Below are 26,931 nucleotides of genomic sequence, written 5' to 3' on the forward strand. Positions count from 1 at the left end.
CCTGAAGGAGTTTGGCCCGGTGACTTTGAGTTGAGTCTGAATACCAAGAGGACATGCTGCTAAGCAAGTGTACAGAATAAATCACTGACTGACGGTGTGAGAGGGAAGTGTTAGAACTTAGGGTCTGCTCCTACGCAGGACAGCACAACAGTCACAAGGCGCTGCTTCTGCATAATCTAATCCAGTATACTAAATCTTGTGTCTTTCTCAATGTGACAGTGTTTAGATTGCTAATGAAACTCTGATGTTGCCTTCTCATATCCCTGCGAAATGCACACATTACAAGCTGGCTGGGTCACCGTGGTTTGCTGGTCCATTTCTAAACTGACTCTGTCACCTTAGCCAGTTCTAGGTTTTTTTATACTGTGGGGCAATTTTCTGCTATGCTCATTATTGGTGTCCTGGAGGTGGATTTTCTGTACCACACAGGCCAGGGTAGATACCACTTCGGTAAGGTGGGCTATGAAAGGAATAACAGGTCTGAAAGAATCCATAATGGGAAAGATGAGAATGGTTATCCCTGACTTTCACTCTTGATTTTCAGCTGTTGGATCTTTCTGTGGCTGTTCCAAGGCTGGAAATCCCAAGCGCAGTGCAGAATTCATGGGAAACAAAGGAAGTCACGTGCTTGCTCTATTGTTTTTAAGTTTTTATTTATAAATGCGACCATTGCCTCGTTATATAATCACAGCAGGACATGCCAGGAAATGCCAGTGGATTTTTGCATTGTTCAGGTGAGTTAGAGACTTCAGATTTGACTTTGTATCTTCTCAGTGACAACCTCACTATTCACATAGTGTTTACAACACTGAGGTTAGCCCAGGGTGTGCAGGACCACCTGGTAAAGCCCATTCTCTCTAGTCTTTGTTTTTACATGGCATCTTAAACATAGACAGCACTTCAGAGTAAGCAGCTTGCCCTGCCCCTAAAAAGCAAACACTATGTATATACAATATAAAGAGAGGATAAGTAAATATGAGGGGATAAACTGCATTTTCTCGAGTTCTCTGATATTAGTAGTTTTCGTGGTTTTTTTCTAAAGAGCCTGCTCCTTTTGTTATTGTCTGTTACTGTGTTTATTTTATACTTCAGTTTTCCCTGTCTCTGCATGGGCAGATTAATAATTTTATTTGTTTTTCTTCTGCAAAATTCTGGTTTATTTTCTCATCGCTGCATGGGTTGGTCTTATTTCAGTGCATGCCCTTTAGCATAGAGATGATGAACTTTTGCAGTAACTATGCAAAAATGTATCTGGTATCGCAATAGGAGCTTTCACTGCATTAAATGGAATGCTAGTAATTTAGCAAAATCAGGGCTCTTGAAATGGTATTGTAACACACATGCTTTTTTCCACTCTTGATAATGATTCATCAGTTTAGCTTGGGGACACAAGTCTTCAGAAGTTGCAGTGACTTTCTCCACCCCACCCTAAGCCCAAACTGTGGTTGTTCGTGTTTGAGTTCAAAATAACTGTTGGTCAAGGCAATTTGCATCAGCTTGGGTTTGCTGAATTATGTGAAACAATGGAACAGACCTTTGAGCAGTTACCCTACTTATTCCCTGGTTTCCACCTGGTCTAAAATTATCTCCACTAGTGCTTTAATTACAGGCTCAAAAAAAACAAACAAAAAAATTAAAGCACAGACAAATTAACCTGTGCAGTTGCATTTACATCATTTGAAACAAAGGTTGACTATTAATGGCGCTCTTCTATCCCAAAAACACAGCCTTTTCCATAGCATCCTCCACTTTCATATATTCCAGACGAGATGGGTAGTTAGTGCATTGGAAATGGGGGTTGTTGCGGATATAGTTAAGGAATTCTGGAGCTCCTGGGACGATGACATTGTCAGCCAGAAGGACCGATCCCTTCCTCAGCAAGTTGCATTCCTAGAAAGAAGAGAAATTGCTTCATGGTGGCTGTTCAGCAGACGTTGGCTTGAATGTGACGTGCTTTCATGTCATACTCAAGTGCCTGCACCAAAAGCCATTGTACTACAGGTTTGGAGGGAAGAGAGACATGCGAGAAGCTGAGTAACTCTCTGATCCTTTGTGGTCATGTTTAATATGCTGACTTCTTCTGTTAACACAGTCAGCAGAACATTAGAGATGCTGATAACACGTTGGGTCATTCAGGTTCTGACATAGCAAATCAAGTGCAGTGAAGGTGTGCAGTTTGCTGCTCTGATTGTTTCCAACTATGTCTACATGATCAGTAAGATGGTTTTGTTTTGATGCTCATGACTAATGTTTGAAAACTTTTTTAACATCACATTAAAACGTTGTAGTAGCTCTTTAAGATCACCCCAGAGACTGGCATGTACCAGTCTCCTTTGGTCAGTTTCAGTCAAACTCCAAAACCACTACATGAATAAAAGGGATTTTCTGTGCTTGTTTTTCTTTCATCTTGTACAACTTCGTGCCACGTTGTTCAGGAAATGGGCATGAAGCAGGGTTTGTGCACAATGAAGATCACTCTGACAGATTTCCACAAGATGTAATTAACTTGCAGTATTCACTTCAAGTGCAATGTTTATCCTCGGTAAACCTACAAACCTAATTTTTACTGGTATTTTTGTCTAGCAGAAGTTGCTTATCTGAGCTTACCAGCTGTTTCAAAACAGCCTGTAGTTAATCAGGCTGGTTGTTATCCTGTGTTTACAGGCAGCAGTTGTAGCCAAAACATGGGGTGGGTTTTGTCTCTCCCAGTATGTTAGAGAAGCCCTCTTGATGAGTGAGCTGCAACGGCTGTTTAGCTTACTGCTCTTGCCTCTGGTGACTGAACACCAGTCAGCACAGTAGAAGCAATTTTAGAGACATGGCAAATATCCTCTGGTCTGTTGCACAGCTTATAGAAGCCTACAAGTGACAACATGCTGTGTTTTCCACTGGTCATCAGGATTTCAGGTGCTCTTTGTGACAGGCTATTCTAGAAGTGCATGAAAAAGAATCTGCTGTCTGGGCCACTTTCAATATATATTTAATCTGAGTATTTTATATTTCATATTGCAATACATGCCAAAATTGCATGTTAGAAGGTTTGTAACATCTGAGAAAATGTGGGGATCCTTTCTTCTTCTTTCTGGTCTTAATTTCATAAGGGTTTTTTTAAGCAAAGCAACTTTGTCACAGTTGCATCAGACTGACCACCACGATGGAACTAAACTACCTGTTTGTTTTGGCTGTGTTGTGAAGGTTAAGCTCTGATAAGGATGTGCTAGCTCTTCCCAGTAGAAAGAGCTCAGTCATCCTTACACAGCCAGTTTAAAAGAAAACATTCTCTGGGTACAAAATAACTGTAGGGGGGGAACATTTTCTTCAGCTACTGCTGTGTAAATTCAATACTGGCTGTTCATAACCCCAAACAAATTTCCTTTCCAAACAGCTATCTGGAGGACAGGGCTGAAATTAAAAAACAGGGGAGCCTGGATGAGAAAATAATGTTGTGGTCCTCAAGCAGGGGTCAGGAAGTAGTTGGCAGGTTCTCAATGTAAGAGGCAGACTCAAAAAAAGTTGATTTATTTGTGAAGAAAATAATTGAAAAATGACATTTCCATACAAGTAGTTAGGCAGCTGTAGAAAATTTTATCAGCCTGCAGCTCCAAAGCTAGGAGAGTATCTCTATGTGCTGTGTTGATAGATATAGATGTTGTGAATCTCAGTTATTTAACACTTGAAAATACCTTCCTATCCAGATGTCCTCTAGCAGTTACCTCACTTATCATTGCCTGCTGCTGTTACAGCCAGCTTGTTTTGTAATGCTAACAGTAATGGTTAAGGCGGGTTGGGAAGAAATGAGCATAATTTTTCCACATTCAGGGCTGGACATAGAGTTGGATGGCACTTCCCTAGCAAGTGCCTGACTGGGGCAGTCTACACTCCTCCAAAGGTTGCTTTGCAGCCGGTTAATTAGGTAGTGTAAAGACTCCCATAAAGATGATACCCAGCTGTGCTACCAAAATAGTATTTCATTGAAAGGCTCTGCTGGCACCACAGACCCAGGTAAAAAAAGGGGTACTGCAGCTGGGATATGCAGGTCCTAAGTCTCACCTGCTCCCAGGATCAGGATGTTTTTGGGTCAAGTGTTCTGGTTAGTGACCATGCAGACACTCCTTCTAGGGAGCGTAAGGTCCAGACCATGCACTCCTCTAGCTGGGATTTCTACTCAGGCCCATTTGTTCAGGAAACAAAATGGTTCAACGGTATTTGCCAAGTCCTGAGCTATGTAGTATTAGCAGTTGTCCTTGACATAAATTTGGGATCCTGTCCCCCAGATCCTCTTTTCTTGTAAGGCTCCTATTTTGGTTGCCATTCATGGTACAGACGATGAGGTCATTCATAAAGACTATAGGCCTCACAGACATTAAGGCATTTGCTACTTTACTTTTAAGACTGGAATTGTGCAAACTGACCTGAAGCAGGATGGTGTCTGGTGTGTATCTGTCTTTCCAGTGGTCCAGGAAGACAAAATCCAGAGTATCCACTTCGTATTTTTTCTTCAGCTGGGGAATAATTTCCTCTGAAGGGCCTTCTAGGAGTTTTACCTGAAATGCAAATCCATCTGATGAATTGTGAACCATTAAGAAAACACATGTGCCTCTAGCTCATTTTAAATTGTGGCCAGACATCAGCGATCCTGTTTATACCTCAATATTGCCTCAGTTGAATTATTTCATAGATTTAGATCAAGTGTACTTTTTTCTTTTTGACAAATCAACTCAGTTGTATTCTAAAATATGGGTTTGGGTGGGTTTTTTAAATAATATCAGAAAAAGTGACCTGTTGTTTCTGTTGGATGCTGTGCTCCTTTACTGGAAACATGGGAATCTCCTGTTGAAAACAGTACTTTTAATTACTTTTTGAGTTACATCTCAGTTGAATCTTGTAGTCCAAGGGAAGCAAAAAATACAGAGAACCGGTTAGTTTAGAATAACACTGGAGGCTACAGTATGTGAAATTGATATGGCCAGTAGAGGGAGGAGGCAGGACAGAGGCTATTACATCTTCCTCACAGGTTTATTGGCTTAAGTACTGTTAAACTGAAAGAAGCTGCTGCACATTGATTTGTTAAGCAAGCGCCATTTACTGTGAGTGGAGGGAAAAAGTGGTAAGGAAATCTGGTTTATGACTCATAGCCGATCAGGAGATTAAATCAGATGGGGAAAATGCAATTTTAGATGTCACTAGTACTTCAGTTTCTCTTCAAGAAGTTAAGAAACGCATTAGAGATCTCATGGTGGGATTTATTTCCTCTGGTTTTATCATCTACATTGAAGTGAGTTGTCTAGTCGAACAGACAGGCACTTCTCAGGCATGAATCCCCTGGCCTGCTATAGACGTCTGCCGTGGTCTGAGACAGATTATAGACTGGAAATACCTGCGTCTCAACCAACTGTACAGAGAGTCAAGGCACCTCAGACTGCACAAAATTTAGGTATACGTATTGTGACCAGCTAGATTTGGGTAAGTACATCTCATCTGAAGTCTATTGTAAATAATGCAACTGCTTCTTGTGAGCTTTTGAAACAAATGACATTGTGGCTCAGTTTTCTGTTCTACTCAGTCTTGACACTGATTTGAACCTGTTAGTTTAAATAAAGAAAACCAATCTTCTAGTCTAGCTTTTGGGAGGTAACATAGTGAAGTCCTCAGCTATACTGCTGTGAGAGGTCAGGGACTGTAACTAGGCACGGAGCTAGTTAAATTAGTAAGGGCTGTGGGTGCAAGAAAAAAATTAATACAAAATGTCTATGAATAAATGTCGGATGGAAATCATAGAAAAGCTTCTGATTATCAGGAGGAGGAATCTGTGGGGCAGTCTTGCAGTTCAATAATAGCAGTAAACCTAACCAGTTTTGCCATAGTGGTTACTTATTTTATGAAAAGGACTGTGTGCGCTGATGTCCTGTGACCATAATAAGTGAAATAACTGACTCTGGAGCCTCCCTCCAGGTCTGTATTATTCTTACAGTCACTATGGGCTTTGAAAATAGCTCTCAGCAAATGGCCTGCCTACTGTACTAACCAGAGAATAGTGAAGAGGCCAAACTGGAAGATGAAGTCTAAATGCTTTCAAAATGTTAAGGAGATACAGATGTATCTGTTTCTGGTCTTGCCCCTCTGAATCTTCATCCTGACTCCCATAGCGAAGAACTTTGGAGAACAGCCCTGATTGTTTTGGTCACACACACACACACATCTTGACAAGCCTCAAACTCTACCCTGACTCTCAGCTGGGCCTGCGTCAGACTCAGACTCCTGACTGGTGCTAACAAACTTAGCTCACTTGCACTGTATATACAAAAGAGCAGATGGCCTTGGTCCTCTGCATGGACACTGGTAGCTTTTCCCTGCTATCAAGCCCAATGGTTAACTCTGCATGTTCCCACTTAGGATGTCGTACTTGCTCAACAAGTAAAAAACCAACTTAAACCTATTATTGGTTTTATGGATAAAGTCCCACTCTCCATGCATTGCTTCTTCATACCAACCAGAGACAAATGGTGTTTACCTTATCTTGTACTCCAGCAAATTCAATCATCTGTTTAGCTATAGCAGCAAATTCTGGGTTGAACTCCACAGTGAGAAGATGAGCTCCTGCCTTCAGGAGCCGAGCAATCCTAACTGCTGAGTAGCCACAGTATGTTCCCAGCTCCAGTGCAACTGATGGATTGGCCTCTTCCACTGTCTTGTCTAGAATTAAACCTGAATAAAATGGAAATAGGTTAACTTTTGACAAAATCAAACTGGTTCACATACAGAAGAGCAAGTTAGTGACAAGAAACTTATAAAGTCTGTGTACTCAGTCTCTCGGGACATTCAAAAATTAAGGGTTGATGTCAAATTATATATTGTATCCTTTGCAAAGTGACTTATCTGTCACCAAGATGACCATGGACATTCTAAGTTTCAAAATTCAAACTTTTAACTAAAAAAATCTTACATTTCTGAGTAAGGAAGGGCCTGAATTAACTAAAATATTTATAGTGTTAGAAGGGAAAAATGCACTGTTTTTTCCCAAGAACTTATTGCAGAAACTGGCCATATTTGTGAAATGTATAACTCCTGAATTTTGAGTGCTCATATTTGTTGCAAATGTTACATGCAGTAGTCTGATACAAAATTTCTTATCCTAAATACTTGTTTTTAAAGGGAAAAAGAAAAGTCTAGTTATAAAGTTGCAAAATATTTGGATTCACTAGATGAATTTGTGGGATGGAAAACATTAGTCAATTGTTAACAACAAAAAAATGTTTCCCAAAAGAAGTGACAGTGTACTACATTCAGTCCTTCTGAAGAAAAGGATTTATTTGTGAGAAAACTGTGTCCTCTTACTTGTATGACTAGAAACTGAATAACTAATCTGAAAAAGTACTTGAAGCATTTTTACACTGAGCCATGGAATTTTTCAATGTACATATACATTTCATTACATGGTATTTTCTTGGGTGTCATTCATTTATGAATAGTGTGATGATGATGATGCTTGCATCTTGAGATCATGCAGTCACTCTCGAAATCTTAGGAACTAAAGATGCATTAACTTTGATAGCTCTTACCTGAGGAAAGGTCATCTTTGTCACAGCTAAACTAGAGTGAAATTTTTAAGAATATAATCCCAAATGATCAAAGTTTAGAGCTTTAAAAATTCCTACTCAGCCACCACCTACTGTTCTTTTGCCCTAAACACCCAATCCTGGTATGCAAAGGAGCTAGTTTCACAAAATGTACCCATGACAGAGAAGCATTTTTTATTACAGTGCTTACAGTTGTATTTCATTAGCTATGTTAATCCCAGACTAAGCAAATTTCCCCTACAATTTCCCAGCAAGAGGTACGTTTGTGTCTAATTCATAAGGGAGCATGTTAACGTTTTGCCATTACAGTTTTTTGAAAAGACTGTCACTTCCCTGCAGCTAAGAAAAAAAAATGTTTTGTCCATGTATTTTCCTTTAGGAGGCAAGAAAAAGATGATTTACTCGCTAAGTAGCAACAATGTCTGATAGCTGCTTTTGTGTACTACACAGGTAGGATTTCTTTCCTCAACAATAACTTATAACTTATGCTTGCATATACAAAATTCATAGTTTAAAATACTTTTTTTTTTTCATTTTACTATCTTTCAGTTAAGGATCTGAAAGTACTTAACATAATGAATTATGCCTTAAGGCCACACTCTATAGGAACTGAGGTATAACACAACCCGAGATTTTTTCCCATAAATTGTCACCCTCTGCTTACACACGTGCAATGTACACAACGTGCAAACTCAGATTTGGTCCTGTGACTTCCTGAATCACTCACTGATACCCCTCCGCAAACACATCTGCACAATCATGCATTACTGTTTACAGAACTACCCTGCTGACCACAAGGTGTTGTGGATTTTTTTGCAACAGCAGCAGCTGGAAGTTACCGTGTGAATACAGTAAGACTGTACTATGCTAGTCCTGAAAGATCTTTCAAGTGCTGATCCCTGCCGCAATTACCTTTCTCATTGCCCACATTCATGGCCCACTCTTTCTGGGAGCAGTACTTATCTATAGTGTCCAGCACACTACAGGGGTCTCCTCGGACTGCATTCTGCAGCACAAAATTTAAAATCCTCTGTTCTTTGCTCTGATTCATGATGAAATTGGTTATTTTCTCCCGGATTATTTCATTCCAGATAAGGGCAGCAGTGCCGTTTTTCCTGATGAGCACCACAAAGAGCAGCAAAATGAAAAGCAGGACGAAGACAATGAACAAAAGGACTGAAGAGCTCTCCAGCATCTGGAATGAAAGAGAAAAACAGCCCAGGGTTAAGGTGGCACGGGAGAGAGCTATTCTTTTTGTAAATATTAAGCTGAATAACCCACGACCAACCATACTGAACAGGAACACACAGAGTTTAATTATGATATTGTCCAGAGTAGCTGAAAATGACTCTCTGTTACTTGGTAATGGATGGTGCTCTGTGGCACTCCCTTTAGAAGCCAATATTCCAGGCAGTCAACAAGTAGCTTTATTTAATGCTCTGCTCCCTTCCCCCACACAGCTGCTCAGTTCTGGCTTCAAGCATGCCACTGCACAAGGAGCCTCTCAGCATCAAAGCTGTTCTAACCATTTTTCAAAGGATTTAAAATCTTAATTAGAGCCTGCATGTGATCCCACTCTCCTAATTTTTGAGCACTGGGCAACTTCTAAACTGACCTTGGTAAGAAAATATGGAATATCTCACCCTTTAATTTTGAGCACAGTATCAGCAGAAACTGGGCACTTAGTTTCAAATCAGTCTGCAGGTCCTAAGTTATACCTCTTTGCTAGCACCTGCCGTTCTGCAGACAAGCTGAGCTTGACGTTTCCATTGGACTTGACATACCTCCTTCCTTTCAGAGCCTGCAGCAGAGGTACCCAGGTGGAATGGTTTACAGAAGATAGTAGCCTTTTTTCTGCTTATAAATACCTTTGCCATGAGCCATCAATCTGATATTTTTAAGAAGAAAAGATACATTTCCTTTTATAAAGTAGGGATGTTTTCTCACTGATTATAAAATTGTAAAACTGAATCCCTGAATTAGAGAAGAGTTCTGGCTCATGAAACTGAATAGATGTAACAAAAGGGCACATTGTAATTGATGGGCCAGCTCAAATCATCTGATGGGATTGTGCCTATTGTCCCCCTGAAATTCAGTGTTGTAGCTGGCAGGTACCTATGTGTGTGCAGCATGGGTGGTGTGTGTTTCTGTTTGAGAGTTTAGGGCATCTGAACATAAAGCTCAGCAGATGGGATGCATGTCACCCTATACAGCTCAAGCAATAAATCCCATCAGAGCCATTTACTCTGATGAATTTCGGACAAGCCAGTATACAGCAAGGTGCATTTACTCCCATGCAGGAGTTGCAGCACAAAAGATCTGATAAAGAAAGGGTTCTTAAAATTAAGGAATTGATTTAGCCTTTGAGAAGGTGCCAAACTAAGGGTTGTAATTTGCCTGAGGATTCTCTGCATATGAAGCTCCTCTTGTACAAGCCAAAACACAACTCATTCCTGATGATGGAGCTTATAACACCTCCACTTTTCCACATCAGCTTCCCACAAGCAGGGGTTGACAGCTGCTCACTGGGAGGAGAGCACAGGCTGGAATGTGTTCCAGTTAGTACTGGGATGAATGAATGCCAAGTTCATTTGTTCTTTAAGTCTAATTAGGTGTTTGAACACAGGTCTAAAGGATTCAGAATCGATTGTTTAACCTCAGCAGGATGGCTTGAGTCGCACTACTTTTTGAACTGTTATTTTTAAAGAGCATGATATTCAACTCTTTCTAGTCTCTGACTCTTTCTGTTAAGTGTCTCTCTTCCAGAAATGGTGAACAGCTTCCACTTGCACTTGTATTAATGTTCCACCTACCTGGAGTTCAGCGAAACCATTGTTCCAACAGGAGCTACAACATCCTCAGAAATTTTGCCAAGTTGCCCAAGACCAGAGGAAAAGGGGCTATATGATTAGCCAAATATTCCCCCAGATCTCTTCCTACCTGTTCTTGCTTCCCTTTTTTGTTTGTTTCCCACAAAATTGTCCCAGAAAAGTCCTAAATTTTATGGGTGGTTAGACTTCCATTCTATAGTGGGACTTAGCATATACACATTACACATAGGAAAAATCTATCCCACTGCTTTAAATTTTGAATCATGTAGGACATATTTTGAGTTCAGAAGATAACCGAGTTTCCATGGAGATATGCTCAACCTACAGTACAGCTGATGTTTGTTCACCCATCCACTTATCTTAGTCGCACAGTAAGTATGATTTGTTTGGAGCAGTTAAAAGTCTATTTCTCTTGCTTTTAAGGAGTCACCAATGTTAATGTTTACCTTTAATGCTTTCCTTGCAAAGTCGGACCTGAGACATTTCCTTTCAGGGCTCACCAGCATCATTAGCACATGAAAATCTTGCTTCTTGAGCCTTCCAGATTTTGTTTCCTAGCTAATAAGAACCTGCTTCTTTACCTCAACAGGATCATGAAGGCCTGGATGCCAATTTTTCCTCTTTTCTATGCACTAGTAGTTCTACAGATCAGGCCCAGTTGTCCTGCACCTTCTAGATGGGACTTCTGCTCTTTCTAGTTCTTCTACATGAAGATGTTCCACATTCTTGGATTTGGCTATGAAAATATCATTAGTTTAACAAAAAAATATCTCTCTAGCTTCACTTGGCTTGTCTTCACTTGGCTTTCATGGCTTAGTTGATTTTATGGTCATTGTTGATGCATTTGGATTACTGACATAGTTGAGGGATATTTGCTCTGAACTGCAATGAATGGATGGAGCCCAGAAACCATTTACTGACGCCAGCAGGTATCTAACCTTCCCACCTCTGGACAAGGGAAACCACATGAGCCCTGCATACCAGTGACTCACTTGGTGGCAGTCCAACCATATTCAGGTCCCTCTAGAACTGGAGACTGTTGGCATTCAGAATTCAGTAATCCTCTGGTTACAATGGCATCCTCTGAGTACAACTTGCCACAGCCACAAAGGCTGTTGCTTTGGCACTGTGAGATTCTGCCAGTGTGTTTGGGGCTGCCCTTCAAAGATCTGTCAGACAGCAAGAATGGATGATAGCTGCAGGATGAACTAGGTTGTGTACTCTTCAGGAACAGCTTTCCTCCTTTATTGCTTAGTATAGATGTGAGCCCATTTGGTAAGATTTCTCAAAACAAGAAGAGATAGCATCTGTAGGCTAACTCAGGCCCACTCCCTGTCCTGCAGGAATGCTGAGACTTCTTTTTCGGACAGGGAACAGACTGTGAAGACTTCTTTTTATACCTTAACAAAAAGGATCTGCTTGACAGTAAAATCCTGCCCCTCCATTTTCACATTGCTTCCCAGGCATGGAAGGGTATGCCAGCAAACCAGATTTCCATTGTCTTATTTTCCCACTCTGCTACAGGCTTTATACACCAGAATTACAGGATATCAAATGCTCAAAAGCCCATGTATTAAAGAAGGACAGCTTCTTCATTGTCTGCAGCCTATGAAATGCTATTTTTTAACGTGTCTCTGTTAGCCAGAGAAAAGCACTCAACTTGGATTAGACCTGCTGATTTTTAGTAAGTGCTGCTAATCTCGAACAAACAAATACTTCACCCTCATCCTTACTTGGACAGCAGTATCCTTTTAAAGATTTTGTTGCTCTGAAAGAGTGCACTTTGTGCAGAGAAAGGTGCCTTGTTTGAGATGTACCTTTCAAAGGCATAGATTGTATTTAGGCTGCTGTGACCCACAGCAGGTACTGCAGTGTGACATCCTGCTACCAAGATGTAACTAGCTTGACAAAAAGGTGTAAATTGAGATATGCTTCTGAACCAGGCATATAGCCATAGCCTTCTATCTCTTTTAGTCATTCCTTATACAAAAGCATGAGCAGGCTGCCAGCCCTTTAGCTTGTCTGGAAGGGCAACATCTGATAGTTCTGCTGGGGCACCTGGGAAACAAATTTTGGATCTTCACCTATGAAATCTTATTGCTTCAAGTTCACCCAAAAATCCCCTCTTAAGGCAAAATACTGACCTGAATTTCTCTTTGTGTCTCTTCAGATCTAGACTGGTGAGTGGCTGTTAGCACTGGTGTGTTTACACATTTTGTGTAACATCTTTGTCAAGAAGACAAAAAAAGCTATAAATTTAAGCTTAAATGTGTGTGATTTGTGGATGGTCTTAGATCTAAAACTTAAGCAAGCAATTCAGCTTGACCCTTCCTATGATCCAGTGCTCAGAGGGATGCGTTTCTTACAGTGCCTCAGTTAGACCTTCGCACTTCTGAGTCCCACATGAATGCAAGCACATGTAACAGCAGAGCCCACCTGCCTCCACAGATCCTCAGAGGTTACTCACAGGTAGCAACAACCTATATATTACATGCTGCTTTTTTCCCTTCCTAAACAAGTTCACTTGTTTTTGCTGTATCAAGGAATGTTTTTCAACTATTGGGTTTTTTTTTTTTAGTAGTAGTAGTATTATTATTATTGCTGTGTAACACCCCAGCACCCACATAGACTGGCAATATGGGTTGTTCTTAGCAGAGCTCCTTTAGGAGGCAATTATCCTGAAAACCACTTTCCAGAGAAGGTAACTTTTAAAATGAGCAGAACAGACATATCTTGGTTTTCTTTTCCTTTCCTTTTTCTTTTTTTTAAACACAGTTTCTTTTTCAAAGCTTGTCCCTCTTAATTTCTGTCATCTTAGATGTGAAAATAAATTTAGTGACAGCAGTAGACTGTAAAAGCAGCCTGCCAAGAGCAAGATGCATTGGGGATGGTCATGCACCCTGAGGGAAAAAAAACCTGTACCAAAATAGGTAATTGCTTTCATATTCTTAGCTGGAAAATATTTGATATGAAAATTAAGTGCATAATTCAACCAATTTAAAACTACCACTACCTAAGAGACAGTCATGTTATGACAGCTTTAGAAAATGCAACCGTAATTTTAGCTTTAATGTGGATTCATAAGATTCATTAAATATGCAATAAAACTGAACTTGCACATAGTCAAGTTTCCCATAACCACTTATTACAAGACAGTTGCTCTTATTATTTAATGCTTTTACTGAGGTTCCAAATACACAGGTTAGCACTGCAACCTCTTCTGTGCATTAGAAACACCATAATAAAGTGAGCCTTCTCTTTGGAAAGCTAAAATTTGAAGTAGAAAACAGTAGGCAAAATGAAAAATTCAGCAACAGAATAAACAGAAAACCAGAGGGATAACATTATGGAAAGGAACGAATAACACGTATCACTAAATCTGGTTTTGAGAAGACAGAGTTTAAAAGAAAACATATTAAAATTTCATGCCCAAACCTGTCAAACTACTGACGAGTCTTTCTAAAGCACTGGGTTATTTTCTTATGCATCTAATCTTACTCATTTTGGCAGGTTTCATAAGACCAAATCATAACTTAATAATGCAGTTCAGCAGTTTTCCCCTGATGCAAACCATAATCAAACAATCAGCCATTTGAATGGGAGCACCTCTGTTTCAGCTTACAGAGATTTAAAAAGATACTTTCAAAGAGAGAAGCAAACACAAATTGTGTGAATCTGCTGCCCCAACTTACCTGCCCTTGAAGATAAAATGCCTAAGTCATTCCAATGGCTATAAAAGAAATCTCAAGAGACTGGCTCAGACTTAGGGATCTATTATTATAGCAATAGTTGTTAAGTTAGGGGATTCACTACCCCCTTACTATTATATGATCTCCAGTTTTTCTAAAAACATAAAAATGCCCATGTGATGGAGCACGAAACAATATATCCTGTTCTTTATTATTGTACAGGTGATTCCAGCTATTTCACCAAAGGTTACAATAAGGATCTTTCAGTAATGCTATTTCTCAGTCCCTCTGGTAAATTTTTCCAAGTACTGTCAGAAAATAATTGGTCTTAGAATTCCCTGAAGTGAAAAAATAAGGATTAGAACAATTGGTAACATCAATTTTTAAGGTAACTTTGAATAACCAGATTAATTCAAATTGAGACTTTTCTCAGTGTTTCATAAAAACTGTATGAAGTTTTCACAACACTGTTAGAGGAAGGTGTATGGAGATTTGATCTAAACTACTGATTGTTACTGTTTCTCTCTCAGATTCCAAAACAACCTCCCTCTGCTAAAAAGTGGTATTTACTGAGAAGAAAAATAAACATGCTGAAAGTAAGCACCTTTAAATGCTCTGAGTTTTAATAAGGACATATGCCTTAGTGGGTTAAAAAAGTACCAAATTGGATTATTTAACTATTCTGAGGCTTAGTTCATTATAAGTAATTAACAAGACCTCATTTCCTATAGATGCAAAAATAAGAGATGACAGGTATTAAAATACTTGGGAGGCTGAAAACTGTTGGATAGAACATTTTTCTAATCAAGATGAATCTTTATAAGCCTAATTACAGAACCTCTCATTACAATTTTAGCTTGGATAAACTGATACTGCTTTGCTTTGTACTGAAAATGAAGTATTTAACATAATCACAAAAAAACCCTCTTCTGCAAAGACAGCGTGTACATTAGACTGCTATTCTTCAAGACTGGAATGAGAGTAAACTTTGTGATCCTGAATCAGGGAACTTAGGTTTGAGTCTCAATTTGGCAATATTTTTCTGATCTGAGTTGGGTGAGCTGTCTTACCTACATCTTTGTTGCCACAAGAGTAAGTTAAAGTTACTGATACTTCTGTAACTTTCAGGGTGTCGTAAAGCTGAATTAATCTTTGTCAGAAAAGTCCCTGCTATGGATATATGGATAACACCTGATGAAAGGCAAAGTGATTTTACCTGTATTGACTAAATAGATCAATTTTGGGATACAAGACAGCAAACGCCTATGTGACATTATTATTCTTGCATTTATGAACAACAGGGAAACTGTGGAGACAAACAGTGCTTCAAACACTTTAAGTGATTTCAGCCTGCTGACAAATCAGACCTTTGAGGAAAGATGATGTTACATCCAATCTTGCTATAATTTTTCATGCATTTAATCTAACTGCCAAGTACTGCTTGGTTGTTTAAGAGTTTATTATGAGTCTCCAAGCATCCAGACAGTACTTTAGCATTCTGATGCTAAAGGGTTTAGAATCTAATTTAGACTTTATTATCTCACATAACTTGGTGAATGGGGAGTCCTTGGTAAATTTATACCATTCAACCTTTTTTCACAAAAGACTCTCTCCATCAGTCTGATGGTATTGAGGATAATAGAAATGGTCTACAATAGTAGAGTGCCTGGGGACAACGGGGCCTAGCTCATTGCAGAGAGACTGCTGCTAAGTCTGCAGAGAGAAGAATGTCATAATGCAAACAATTTTCTAGAGGTTTTTTTACAAAGTCCATACAAATTGAAAAATTAAACCCTCCCATACATGTACGTGTGTGAAGGAGGTAGGTATACCCCCTATTTTTAGAAAAGGGTTAAAAAGGTTTAAATTCAAATTCTTTAAAAGCTTCTGCTGAAATTATGTCTTTAAGTATCTCATGCACTAAAGTATGCAGAGGATTTACATATTAGTAAGGATATGTTAACTGTTTAAGAAGCATTGCAAATAAATGCAGAAGAGTCAGCACATTCCCACACATATTTTAACAATGTCTGTTGCTCTGCACTAGGCCAGAGGAGATCTGTGCTGTGCCATGACTCGGACTGGAGTTCCTGACTCTTTGTCCTATGCTGTCTTGAATGAGGCAATCTCTGTTTTGTGGCATTTCCCTTTTCTTGATCTTTTCCCAGAGCAAGAAAGGCAGAGTATTTTGGTCAGAAAGTCTAAACTGACTTCTGCCAAACATATTATATGTATCCTGTTGCTGCAAGCAACACAATTCAACAGCTTCATATTTTAGAACTTATAAAGGTCAAAAAACCATCTTTTTACCTAATGTTCTTTTGTTATTGTTTACGTATTCTCAAACGAGTGCAACACTGTGAAGAATAATCAGTATACTGCCAAATGTGATTAGCTTGTATTTCAATGGAAACTTAGTCTGGGAGTTTGACATTCCGATTTTCCAATGACATCATGAAAACAAGCTGAACAGACTTTATATAATTTTTCACTAAGTATTTCTTTCGTGAAATCTAAATTTCCCTTTTCCTATTTTTTTTTCAAATTACTACAATTTAGCTTCACTATCATGACCACAAAAATTCAGACTTCTATAAATGCAAAATTCTGATGATTGCCAACCCACCCACCCCCCTGCCTTTTGTCTTTTTCCCTCCTCCCAGGTTGAAAGGAAACAAATACAGGTTTCTTCTTACTGAATGAAAGGAAAAGAACAGAAAAGTGCCTATTGCCTACTAGGGAGCCCCATTAACTAAGCTTCATAAGAGTCTTTAAATCCATTCTCCCCAGATAGATTTCAATTAGGATAATTGCTACCCGCTTAAAACTCCCTTCACAGTAGCCATTGCCGAAGTGGTATTCGGTGCTATCAGCCAAACAAAAATGTTTCTATAATGGTTATGTGCCCGATAAAGAAGAGCAGGGTTTAAAACAAACTGGCCACACAGACAGGCCATGGATCTGTAGTGTTCTGATCCAGACTGGCCTACTGAACACACTGCATGGTTAAAGCCAGAGCTTGGAGTGAGAGAGTTCTTCAAGGATAAGAAATGCACTTTACCAGGCCTTGAGAAGACAGCTTTTCAGGAAGAAGATCCTTCCAGGTACCCCTAGGAAGTATTTGTTTCTAACAGTCCTTGTTTCCACTCCAGAACTCTAGGTGAGTTTGAACTATTTTTACTAGTGTTTGAGGCCAGGGTTTGGTGTAGCTCAGCTGAATTGTAGAAATCCCACCTGGGATGCAGTAGACTGCTAAAAGTAGAAAGTGCTCTGCCCTGTCAGCACACTAGGAGCTGGTCTGTAAAAAGGTGTCTCAGCTGAGATTTTCATATTCCCCAGAGGAGTAAAACAAGCTCCTATTGAATGATTTTGCCCCAAATGGCAGTAGGGAAAAAGGGCTGGAAGAGAAAAGACCAAAATGGCTAGTTTTTGTCAGCATAATCACCTGTGACAGACCTATTTCACAGTCTCTCTTTATATCACAAAGATCAAGGCTGAATTCTCAGTGTCCCAAATCCCCACTGCATGCTCCTGCCCTGCTTCCAAGGCTACCAGTTAATCTAGTGTAAATCTGTCTGTCTCCCAGCACAGCTTTCTGCTCCCCACAAGCTGCTTTTCAGGCGAGGGGGAGTGCATGACTGAAACTTGGTACTGAGGACACCCACTGAGGGATCTGAAAGAGTAGGAAGGAACTTGCTGCTGAAATGTTGGCTTATTCCTATAGAAATTAACAACTCTAACAGCCCAGGCAAGGTGGGATCCACCACAGCAGAGCAGGTAACCAAAGCACTGCATGGGAAGAAGCAGCCTAACTGAAGCAGAGCAGGGCATGAGACCTTGGTCTCAAATCCTGAGCAAATGCCCTCCCCTGAAAAGTAGCTGGATTGGGCACCGAGTGTTTCTTACTTTAGCTAGAAATTGCTTTCTGAGAAATCTCTCCTGAGAGAGTTTTAGCAAAACTGGTATGGATGGCCTCATACACTAAGATCTGGTTTCAACTGCTGCTGCCAAAATTATGTTTTTTCAGAAAATTCCCAGTCAGTTCTAATTCCAGTGATCCTGAAGGAATGCTGAAAGACAACAGTGTGGGACTGGCAGAGATAAACCTGATACCAGCTGCAGGCTGCTGAGAAATATTGCTAAACTTGAGTGACAAGTAAATTGTTTGCAGTGTTAATGTGGTTAAACTCCTTTTCCACTGATGCAAACTAAAGCTGTAAATCAGGAAATTTTTCTTTTGCATTTAAATACTGCAGTGCTGTGCAAATGCATAAGATTCTGAACCTGAGGGCTTTGTTAGATGAGTCCATGGCTGAATAAACAGAAAAAAAGTAAGCTTAAGTGCAGAGATGAAGTAAAGGTTGTTTAGGGAGATCACTGATATGACATGGTTGACAGTATCGGTAAATATGAGTTTATTTTTAAAGGACAGAAGGTAAAGAATGTTCATAAAGGGCATCAGAAAGATACTCTATTAGCAGCAACAGGGCTAGCAAGCAAAAGTACTAGCTTTTTGTCTGTTCTTCACAGACATTTTGCTGTAGCAGAACTCCCTCTTGAGAATGAAAACTCCCATAAAATACAGCTGCAGGCAACACATTTATAAAAGCAGCTATTCAGTCAAATATGACTGAACTGAAGCTTGACTTGCATTCAGCTTTTTCTTGAATACCAATGAGTACCAAATTCCAGCATACTTAGAGCCATAAATTACATTTTCAATTTAGTCAGGGTTATCTCATCTCACTTCTTTCAACTGTCAAGGTTTACAATACAGTACAAATGCATTACACACAAATATGTCCTACTCTTTCTCTGTGAAAGCTGTTGCTGCCCACGGACTGGCTTCCTGACAATGAGTACCAGTCAGAATGTGGAAAACACTGCTTCTTTCATATTCACCACTGTTTAAAATAGTGACATTATCTAAGATAACAAATCATGTCAAGCCTGAGAAATAAGAAAATATAAATATGTACCTTTCTCAGTACAGCAGAAGCTGTTCCCTCCGATCTTTTCCTGTGCTGCTCTGATGTGGATTTTATAGAATAAGAGTCCAAGAGCCTGCAGTATTCAGTCACATTCGATCACATCACAGGAATAGCTTATCAGTTCTGTTAGACAGACTCTAAAAGGAGCGGTGTCCTTTTCCCCAACTCCTCCTTTCACAGATTTCTGCGTTCCTTAAAGGTGCTCAGTGCCCTAATAACCTTGTAGAAAGGTATTCATCTGTCCCCTAATGACAGTGTTCTTGTTACTTAGTTACAGCACAGTGAATGCTAACAAAGTCAGGTATGAGCCAAATCTGTGCTCAGTGTAAATGCACTGTGTTCAATCAAGCAACTCCAGGAATTAATTTGGCCCAAGGGATTTAGTTCTTTTTTCAGCTCAGACGTGGCATGCTACAGCCAGTGCAGAAGTCGTAGGAACAAGACCTAAGCATGTGGGCTAAATATAGAGCACTGCTGGAGGGAGGGGAGGCACATACAGCAAATTGCTTAACAGTAGCTGCAGAAGGAGGTGCAATCAATACATTATAAATAGTACACTTGAATATCTATAGCTTCTAGTTGGAAAAATATTCTGCTACAAACAGCTCCAAGATAAAAGAAGAGGCGCATTCTAATAAACCTTGTTCTTGGCTTGACTGTCTATATTGTTTCCTTCGAGGTGGAAACAATATAATCAAGCTGTAACTAAATTGCACCATAAAGGAAAATAATATGAAAAACCAAAACCCAAACACAATGTGATAGTAGTTCTCTGCTGTATTCTCACTACAAAACTCAGACCTAGTCAGAGAGTGTTTGAAGCTCTAGCCTAGAAACTTTTTAAAGACTCAAAGAAAGGGCTTGTATCAAATGTGACAGAAACAGGAGCTGAAGAACTGAAAACAGGCTTTGTCACATGAGGGGGGAGGTCCTTGAAAGAATTAGGGACTACCTGAGAGCATGAAAAGAGAAGAATAAAAATTTTTAAGTGGATGAATTGAGTAGAATTGTGGGAAAAAAGAGGTAGGTGAAGATCAAAGTGGTTCAGTAACTCTAAACAAAACATAACTAAGACCCTGCAATATAGCACAGTACCCAATGTCAATACAGAATAACTTTGAAGTATTCCTTCCATGTATAACAGAGCTTTAGCTCAACAAATATTTTCTTATAATCCAGACATCAAGCAGAACAAAGAATGAAATAAGCACTTCTGCACTACAGCTTCACTGACAGCAATTTCCTGGACGGTCGAAAGCTGGTTGTGAAGCCATGACAGGTTGTGTCTGCACAATCCCTGATGCCACCCACAGTTAAAATTAACTGAAAATTTCTTTTACTGCTGGGCTGTGGAGAAAAGAGCTTAAAAAGCTTAAAACAGTAAAACTTATTCTCTGCACTGACCTGGTTCTGTAAGTATACAGCTATTCTTTGGAGATGTCCTTGAAGTCAGCTATAGCTAGTTGTGAACTGGTGGGTGGTATCAGCCCAGCTTCTCCTTAGCAGCATAAATTAGTGCCAAGACTTACCAGATTGAGCAGCATCCCATGACAACACTGCTAAAGGACTCCTAACTTTGAGCTGAATCATATTCTTCAAGCTAGAAGCATGGGAGGAGCAAACTTGCTTCTGCCTGCCCACAACTGTTTACTTGTATGATAAAGACTATGCCTGCAAAGTAACCCTTTCTGTTGTCTAGATATTTCATTACATAATTTAAAATGGAGAATGGCAATAACTACAAATTAGATAAAGCCTGAGGTTCCACTAGTTAAACCACCCAAACTGTGTGATAATGTCCATAAGTTGCTTCCAAGTTAATAGGAAGCTGAAATCTTGTCGTATATTATTATGGGATATTCTTTTTCTCCAAGAGAAGTTTCTTTGGTAGGCTGTTAGACATTGGCTTTTATGCCTTTCTTTAATTTACCTTTTTGCCCAAGACAGGACCTATATAGGTATGATTATTTTTGTAAGTTTTTACTAACATAATAACAATGCTACAAACTCCACAGTGCATACATTTATATACTATTCACATAACTTTTCTAGACAGTAAAAATTTACCCTGATATTAATACATCCAGATTAGAGAACCGTGGAGAGCTATAAATGTATTGGTGTGATACAATTTTTATGTAGACACAGGATCTTAAAAGATGGATTTGGTATTGCAGAACATCAGGATACTGCACTCATAGGGCACATCTATGGAAGGATGTAGACCCAGGATGTCTTAGCTTGGGAGCAACATCACATGAATGGCAACAGGTTGGAATAACTTGCTAGTTCAGACTGACTTGCTCTAACAGTTGACAGAGTTAAGCTCAGATCTGTCTGCACAAACTTGAGCCAACCTCCTCATGTACAGAGCTCCCAGTCTCATATGGAGGCTACACAGCGGCCATCACATGATGCAACGTGGCAGTGCTATCCCCACTTGCTGTGCATAGCACGGAGCTAAAGCTTTCCCTCTAAATCCATGCCTGGCATAACAACAAATGGCATTCCCTTTTTCTAATAATCCTGGCCAAAGACTGTTTTTTAAAAGCCTAAACAAAGGGAGACAGGAGAGCTAGCACATTATCATAAACCCCGCAGATCATGTGAAACACTGAGTGGAAGAAAATTCTTTTGAGCTTGCATTTTCAGAATAGCAGGAGGGATTTTCTTTTATGTGGATTTGCTGTTTTCCACAGTCAAAGTAGTTTCTCTTGCTGAGGAACTTGCAAAAGAGGAATTTTGAGAAAGGAAGCACCACTCATGTATGAATCAGGAAACTGCCTGGAGATATCTAAAATAGGAAACAGCTAAAGAGAAGAAAGACGGCCAGCAAAGTTGTACTCTAAATTTTAACAGATAATACAAGCATTCAGACTATTTTGTGTTTACTGTGCATTTTAAAAGGTTATCATGTAGACTGAAAAAAACCTTCCTGCTTTCAAAGACTTTATAACCCCTTATGAAAACTTTGAGGCTCAGTTAAGTCTACCATATTTCTGTCTTTTCTCCCCTCACTATTTTTGCAATATATGTTGAAGCATTTGAATGAAGTCAGTAACTTGTGTTACTTGAAGCTTCATCTATTTCTGCTGGTTTTTTCCCTCTCTTGCAATCAGGTAGTTGTTTAGGACAAACTATGAACAGAAGATTCTGTGTTAAGGGAGGAAGGAATAAAATGGCATTGATTAAATTCTGAACAACAATGAGTCCTACTCTCAGACAAATTTCTGAAAATTAAAAAAAAAAAAAAAAAGGCAAACAAAGGGGGAAATAGCAACAAAGCTGAAATGTTAAACCATTTTTGTTGGTTTATGAACAAATGTTTCCAGCAGAGGAAACACTGTTAGCTGAAGAACTCTTTGTAACAAGATGTCCTTTTGGGGCACTTAGAAAATACTGTAACAGTCCGTTTTCTTTTAGAATTACATTTTAAAGTGGAATTTAAATTATGACCTGATTTAGAGTAACGCTGTGATGTGCGTACTTTTCTTAGTTTTCTCAATGTAGTTGTTTTAGATACATTTACAGACCTTACATAAAAAGTTTTAGCTAATAGGATATATTTGTCCCATGTTAATAAAATGTTGTAAATTTTGTAGAGTTCACATGGAAATCTGATCACCACCTCAACCTCATAAACCAAAATTAGCCATTTTCTTCCCTTATCAGTTTGACTTTTTAACTCTCCTAAAGATTGATTTATCAAAGCTCTTAAAAGCAGGTATCAAAAATGCAGAAAAATACAGCAGTTTGATTGTAAGCAAACAGCCACAGATTCCTTCACGCCAATGTAAAGCAATACACAGGAAAAAATATTAGAAAATTCTTACTATACAAGACAGTTAAGAAGTCTCAAATAAATGTGGTAAAAATACTTCTCTGGTTTACCCAGGATCTGTGTCTTTGAACAAGGATCCTCAGTTGTCAGCATAATTCCCACGTTAGAATACTACCCATATATTTAGCAATCTGAATCATGAGAAGGTTTTACCGTGCTCTGAAAAAAAGACTGGTAACCACCCCTCCCCTGCTACCATTTATTCTGTCCTTTTTTGTAGCTCTGGAATGGTTCTGTCAGTTGCCAGGGACTATGTCCCTATTTCTACTTTTGTATTCACTATTTGACATGCCTGTCTTCCACATGCATTTTCTTTCCCTCCTTCTTCATGCTAAGGACACCACGCTACACACCAGCAGAGGACCAGTAAGAAAAAACAAAACAAAACCAAAAAACCCGACTACAAGCAATCACAAGAGAGATGGTAAGAAACCAGAAAGTCCTACCTCATGCAGAGACCTCTTAGTTCAACAAGTGATCCAGTATAGTTCACAGACACTCCTGTAAATTATTAATTAGGTCATGCCACAAAATGCAACCTCCGATATATTCCATTTCCCACCCCACCCACTAAAAAAGAAACCATGTTAAAACTTCCAAAGATCGTATCTACCTGATACTTCTCTTCATTCCCCTATCCTGTCAGGTTGCTAATCTGGGAATATCAAACATAAAGCAAACCATGCCAGAAAAACAGGAAAGACAGGAAAATGTGTTTGAAAAGTCAAAGTTTCTAAAACGTTAGGTAGAAAAGGTATTTGGTCCTGGTTGTCTTCATGAGGAAGAATCTAAGCCATTGCTTTATGTAACAAGAGGTATTTCACATGAAGGAAAAGAAGTACAGAATTCCAAGCTGTCCTTACAATAAATTCAAAAGGAGAAGGTCTGCCCATTAACAGTACCCATTCATGCCTTGCAAAATCCCTATTTCGTTGAATGTATTTATACACATTTCTGAAACATATTACAGTGATGTTTCCTTTGCCCTTTTAATACTACCCTGTTTACAGTACATTGAATAAACATTTTCCCCTGGAAATAAACCAAACCACATCTGATGTATTAAGTTAACTTATGACTTCAAATACTACTAGTTACAACTGACAAAATTCTGTGGAAATATGATGTTAAGTCTGATAGCTATCTTGTAAGAAGTCTTTTTAATCCCAAATTTTGAAAAAAAAAATGCTTTCATTACAGAAACACAATGCTTCATGTAAATGATTCCTGACTGGAATGTATTTGCCCCTAAAAGACTTAATCCTTGCTTTCTTAAAAGAAATTAAGATATATATTATATATATATGTAAAAAAATTTATATCAATAATTACTCTGATCAACTTAATGCTAATCACAAAAAAATTAAAATAAGAGACTAGAAAGCTATAGGAGAAACCACATCTGATAACCAGAATCTGCCTCTGGTCCCTGAGAAAGATTTTTGAAGCACAGTGCAGACACACCTGCCCAGTGCTGACTGCAGCAAGTATCAGTGGGTACTCCTCATACTGATACTGTCACCATGGGCAAAACCTGCTCCTCATTGCCGATATTGGCCTCTGTTGGTCTCAATGATCAAGCTTGTGAGAGTGTGCAAGAACAAGCGGAGTAGCGTTACACAGACTTTCTACTTTCTTCTGAAGATGGCAGTCCTGATGGGAAAGCCTTGGCCTGTGGAACGGCACAGGGCTTTATCATTAGCTGTGAGATACAGTCAGAGGGCTGGTGACACCCCAACTTCACACAGTCTGCTAGTGGCATAGTGGCAGCTGTGAATAGTTCTGGTTCCCAGAAGACTTAAGAAGGATGCTGAGGGAAAGCTACCAACTCACTTTCAAGCTAGAAAAGAGAGGGGGTGTGCTGATGTGTTTAGGAACACACAAACATCTAAAAGAAGCCACAATCTCACCACTGCTGCATAGGCTGTGGTTCACTTAGACTCTGAGCTCTAAAATAATTAAAGCAAAAAGTACGAGGTGGCTGTTACAATGGGCACCTGGCCAAGATCCTATCCTTAAAAGAATTTAGGAGCATTACTCCAAATTTATCATCCTTTCCTAAATTGCCACTCTAGGTGCTGTTTAAAGGTACTGTTTTCTCAACAGCTTTGCTACATTGAAGGCTTTTCCTTATTAGCAAAATGCCATAATGCTGTAGGCACATTTCTTCATGTAAACTTGTGTTTGGGGAGATTTAATTTTACCCTTGATCCTACGTGTCTGAACTAAATGCTGTGTGAAGAGCACATGCTCAACACTGCCTGATTCAACTCAGGATAGTGGCTAAAATGAACAGCTAAAACAACTTTGCATACATGTTCCTGCAAAGCATAAAAGATTAGTATCTGAATATGCTTGAGGTTTCTTTAATTCAAAGGCCTCTCAGTACACTCTAGTCACGTCTTTCTACTGCTGCTGCAGTGGGTAAGAGTGTTTCTAGTGATTTATTGATTAGTGCTGCAGGAGGCAACACAGAGGGGTTTTGCCTTTTTTCTAACAGCAGTGATACTGGGCAAATCGACAGTCCATTTATTAAAGTGATAGTAATGCCCATTTCATGTATTTTCAAATATTAATGGAGTGAAAAAAAAAATTAATCAGACCTACACGGGTGGTGATGTTAGTTCTACAAAACTTTCTTTTGAGTATTTTAATTTCCTGCCATTTCTCCTCAACTGTAGACTGGATGATTGATGGTTTCTGAAACAAAATGGTTGGATGCTGCCCCCTTGTGAGGCAGGCCCTTGCTCCGGAGCCAGCTGGACTATGACTGCCTAAAACTTTTCTGTTGCTAGCTCCCTCTCCCCAAGAAGTGGCTGATTCTTTGTCCCAAACTCTTTATTTGGCTATGGTGGTATTTATCACATACGACTCACTACATACAGCAGCAGGGTCACTACTGTGCTTCTAAAGGCCAACAGCCAGCACATCTGAATGAGAAAGACCTTGTTCCTTCCAGTATCGTTTTTATTAATGCCTACTTTGAGGTGTTTTATCTTAGCCTGCCAGAATACACTACAAGCATTAATACTCTCACAACTCCCATTGCCTTTGTTTAATCAATAGCTGACATGTGGCACAGGGATAGGAAATGCTGTCGAAGGCTCTGAATCACCAGAGGTGCTCCAACAAGTTGTCCTGTGCAGATACCTGCACCACCACAGTTAAGCCGTGTGTTAGAGCTGTTTGTGCTGGTCTAGTTCACTGACCTGTGTAGCACTGGCCCCACTCCGCCATTTTGGTTGAGGAAGCCCTCTTCTCTCAGACCGGAGTCCCCAGCGCCTGCTCTCAACGCTGAATATACCTTAGCCACAGGAATCTGAAGCAACACAACGTGTTGCCTGTAATACCTTGTGGAAGGGAGAGGCTTTATTCAAACCACCTTCTCAAAGGTTTTTAACTTTCAGCCTGTGCACTGCACCGGAGGAAGGGGCTGTGGCAGCCCACCTCTCACCATGTCTGTTAAAAAGGGATGTGCAGTTTCACAGAGGAAAAAACAGGGGTTTGAATATCGATGAAGGTTCTGGGCTGTCATCACGTTCCTCTTCTTTCCCGAAAGGCCTTCCCTGAACCCCTTTTGCAGCTGCATCTCGGGGGGAAGCCAGTCAAGCAAAATGTGTGGGGTTTTTTTCCCCTCCAAACAACTGATTTTAACGCAAACGCGCTTCTCGAACATCAGAGCCTGTGCCCGCCTTACCAAAAGGCCTCTCGCGGCTTTGCAGCGACTCCAGAAGCCGGAGCTCCGGGCGCAGGGCGGGCGTCGTGCTCGTACCCGCGACGCGATGATGCTCGCACCCCGCCACCCCACCGCCCTCACGGGGCTCCGCCGCCCTCACCGACCCGGCGTCGCCGCCCTCCACTCAGGCGCTGCTCAGCCACCTCGCAGGGGTCCTGGTTCGGCGCGGAGGCCCTTTGCCGTACAGCATGGCGGCGCTGTGGCGGAGGCGGGAGCGTCTCCGGCGAATGTCGGGGCTGTGCCGTACGGTACGAGCCCTCTCAGGT

At 40.0% G+C, this 26,931-nt stretch overlaps 2 protein-coding genes across 14 annotated transcripts in view; one reads left to right on the forward strand and one right to left on the reverse strand.

Moving 5' to 3' along the window:
* Positions 1-634: 634 nt before the first annotated feature.
* COMT (catechol-O-methyltransferase) lies at positions 635-26,897 on the reverse strand. Of its 8 annotated transcripts, XM_074844435.1 has the most exons (6): positions 26,627-26,759; positions 23,376-23,430; positions 8,490-8,772; positions 6,512-6,705; positions 4,413-4,544; positions 635-1,890 (listed from the first exon to the last, which is right to left on the reverse strand). In XM_074844435.1, the coding sequence occupies exons 3-6, from the start codon at positions 8,770-8,772 to the stop codon at positions 1,711-1,713; spliced, it is 789 nt and encodes a 262-aa protein (XP_074700536.1). In that variant the 5' UTR covers positions 23,376-23,430; positions 26,627-26,759; the 3' UTR covers positions 635-1,710. The 8 variants fall into 8 exon arrangements, with proteins under 8 accessions (XP_074700536.1, XP_074700539.1, XP_074700538.1 ...); XM_074844438.1 differs by lacking the exons at positions 23,376-23,430; positions 26,627-26,759 and adding an exon at positions 26,770-26,897; XM_074844437.1 differs by lacking the exon at positions 23,376-23,430 and having other exon boundaries at positions 26,627-26,782.
* Positions 26,853-26,931, forward strand: part of TXNRD2 (thioredoxin reductase 2) — a 37,753-nt gene continuing 37,674 nt past the window's right edge. For all 6 annotated transcript variants that reach the window (XR_012625672.1, XR_012625671.1, XM_074844416.1 and 3 more), the window contains exon 1: positions 26,853-26,929. Coding sequence is in view for 4 of the 6 variants with exons in the window: in XM_074844416.1 (XP_074700517.1) it covers positions 26,854-26,929 (76 nt within the window). In the remaining 2 variants the exon portion in view is untranslated. The remainder of the gene's footprint in view (positions 26,930-26,931) is intronic.

The sequence above is a fragment of the Strix aluco genome, chromosome 18 (genome assembly GCF_031877795.1).
Source record: "Strix aluco isolate bStrAlu1 chromosome 18, bStrAlu1.hap1, whole genome shotgun sequence".
Lineage (NCBI taxonomy): Eukaryota > Metazoa > Chordata > Aves > Strigiformes > Strigidae > Strix > Strix aluco.

Coding starts and splice junctions, on each gene's coding strand:
- COMT (XM_074844432.1), bottom strand. Junction 6,706..8,489: donor GAATGTGGGCAATGAGAAAG/GTAATTGCGGCA, acceptor CATTTTATTCAG/GTTTAATTCTAGACAAGACA. Junction 1,891..4,412: donor CAGACACCATCCTGCTTCAG/GTCAGTTTGCAC, acceptor TCTTCTTTCTAG/GAATGCAACTTGCTGAGGAA.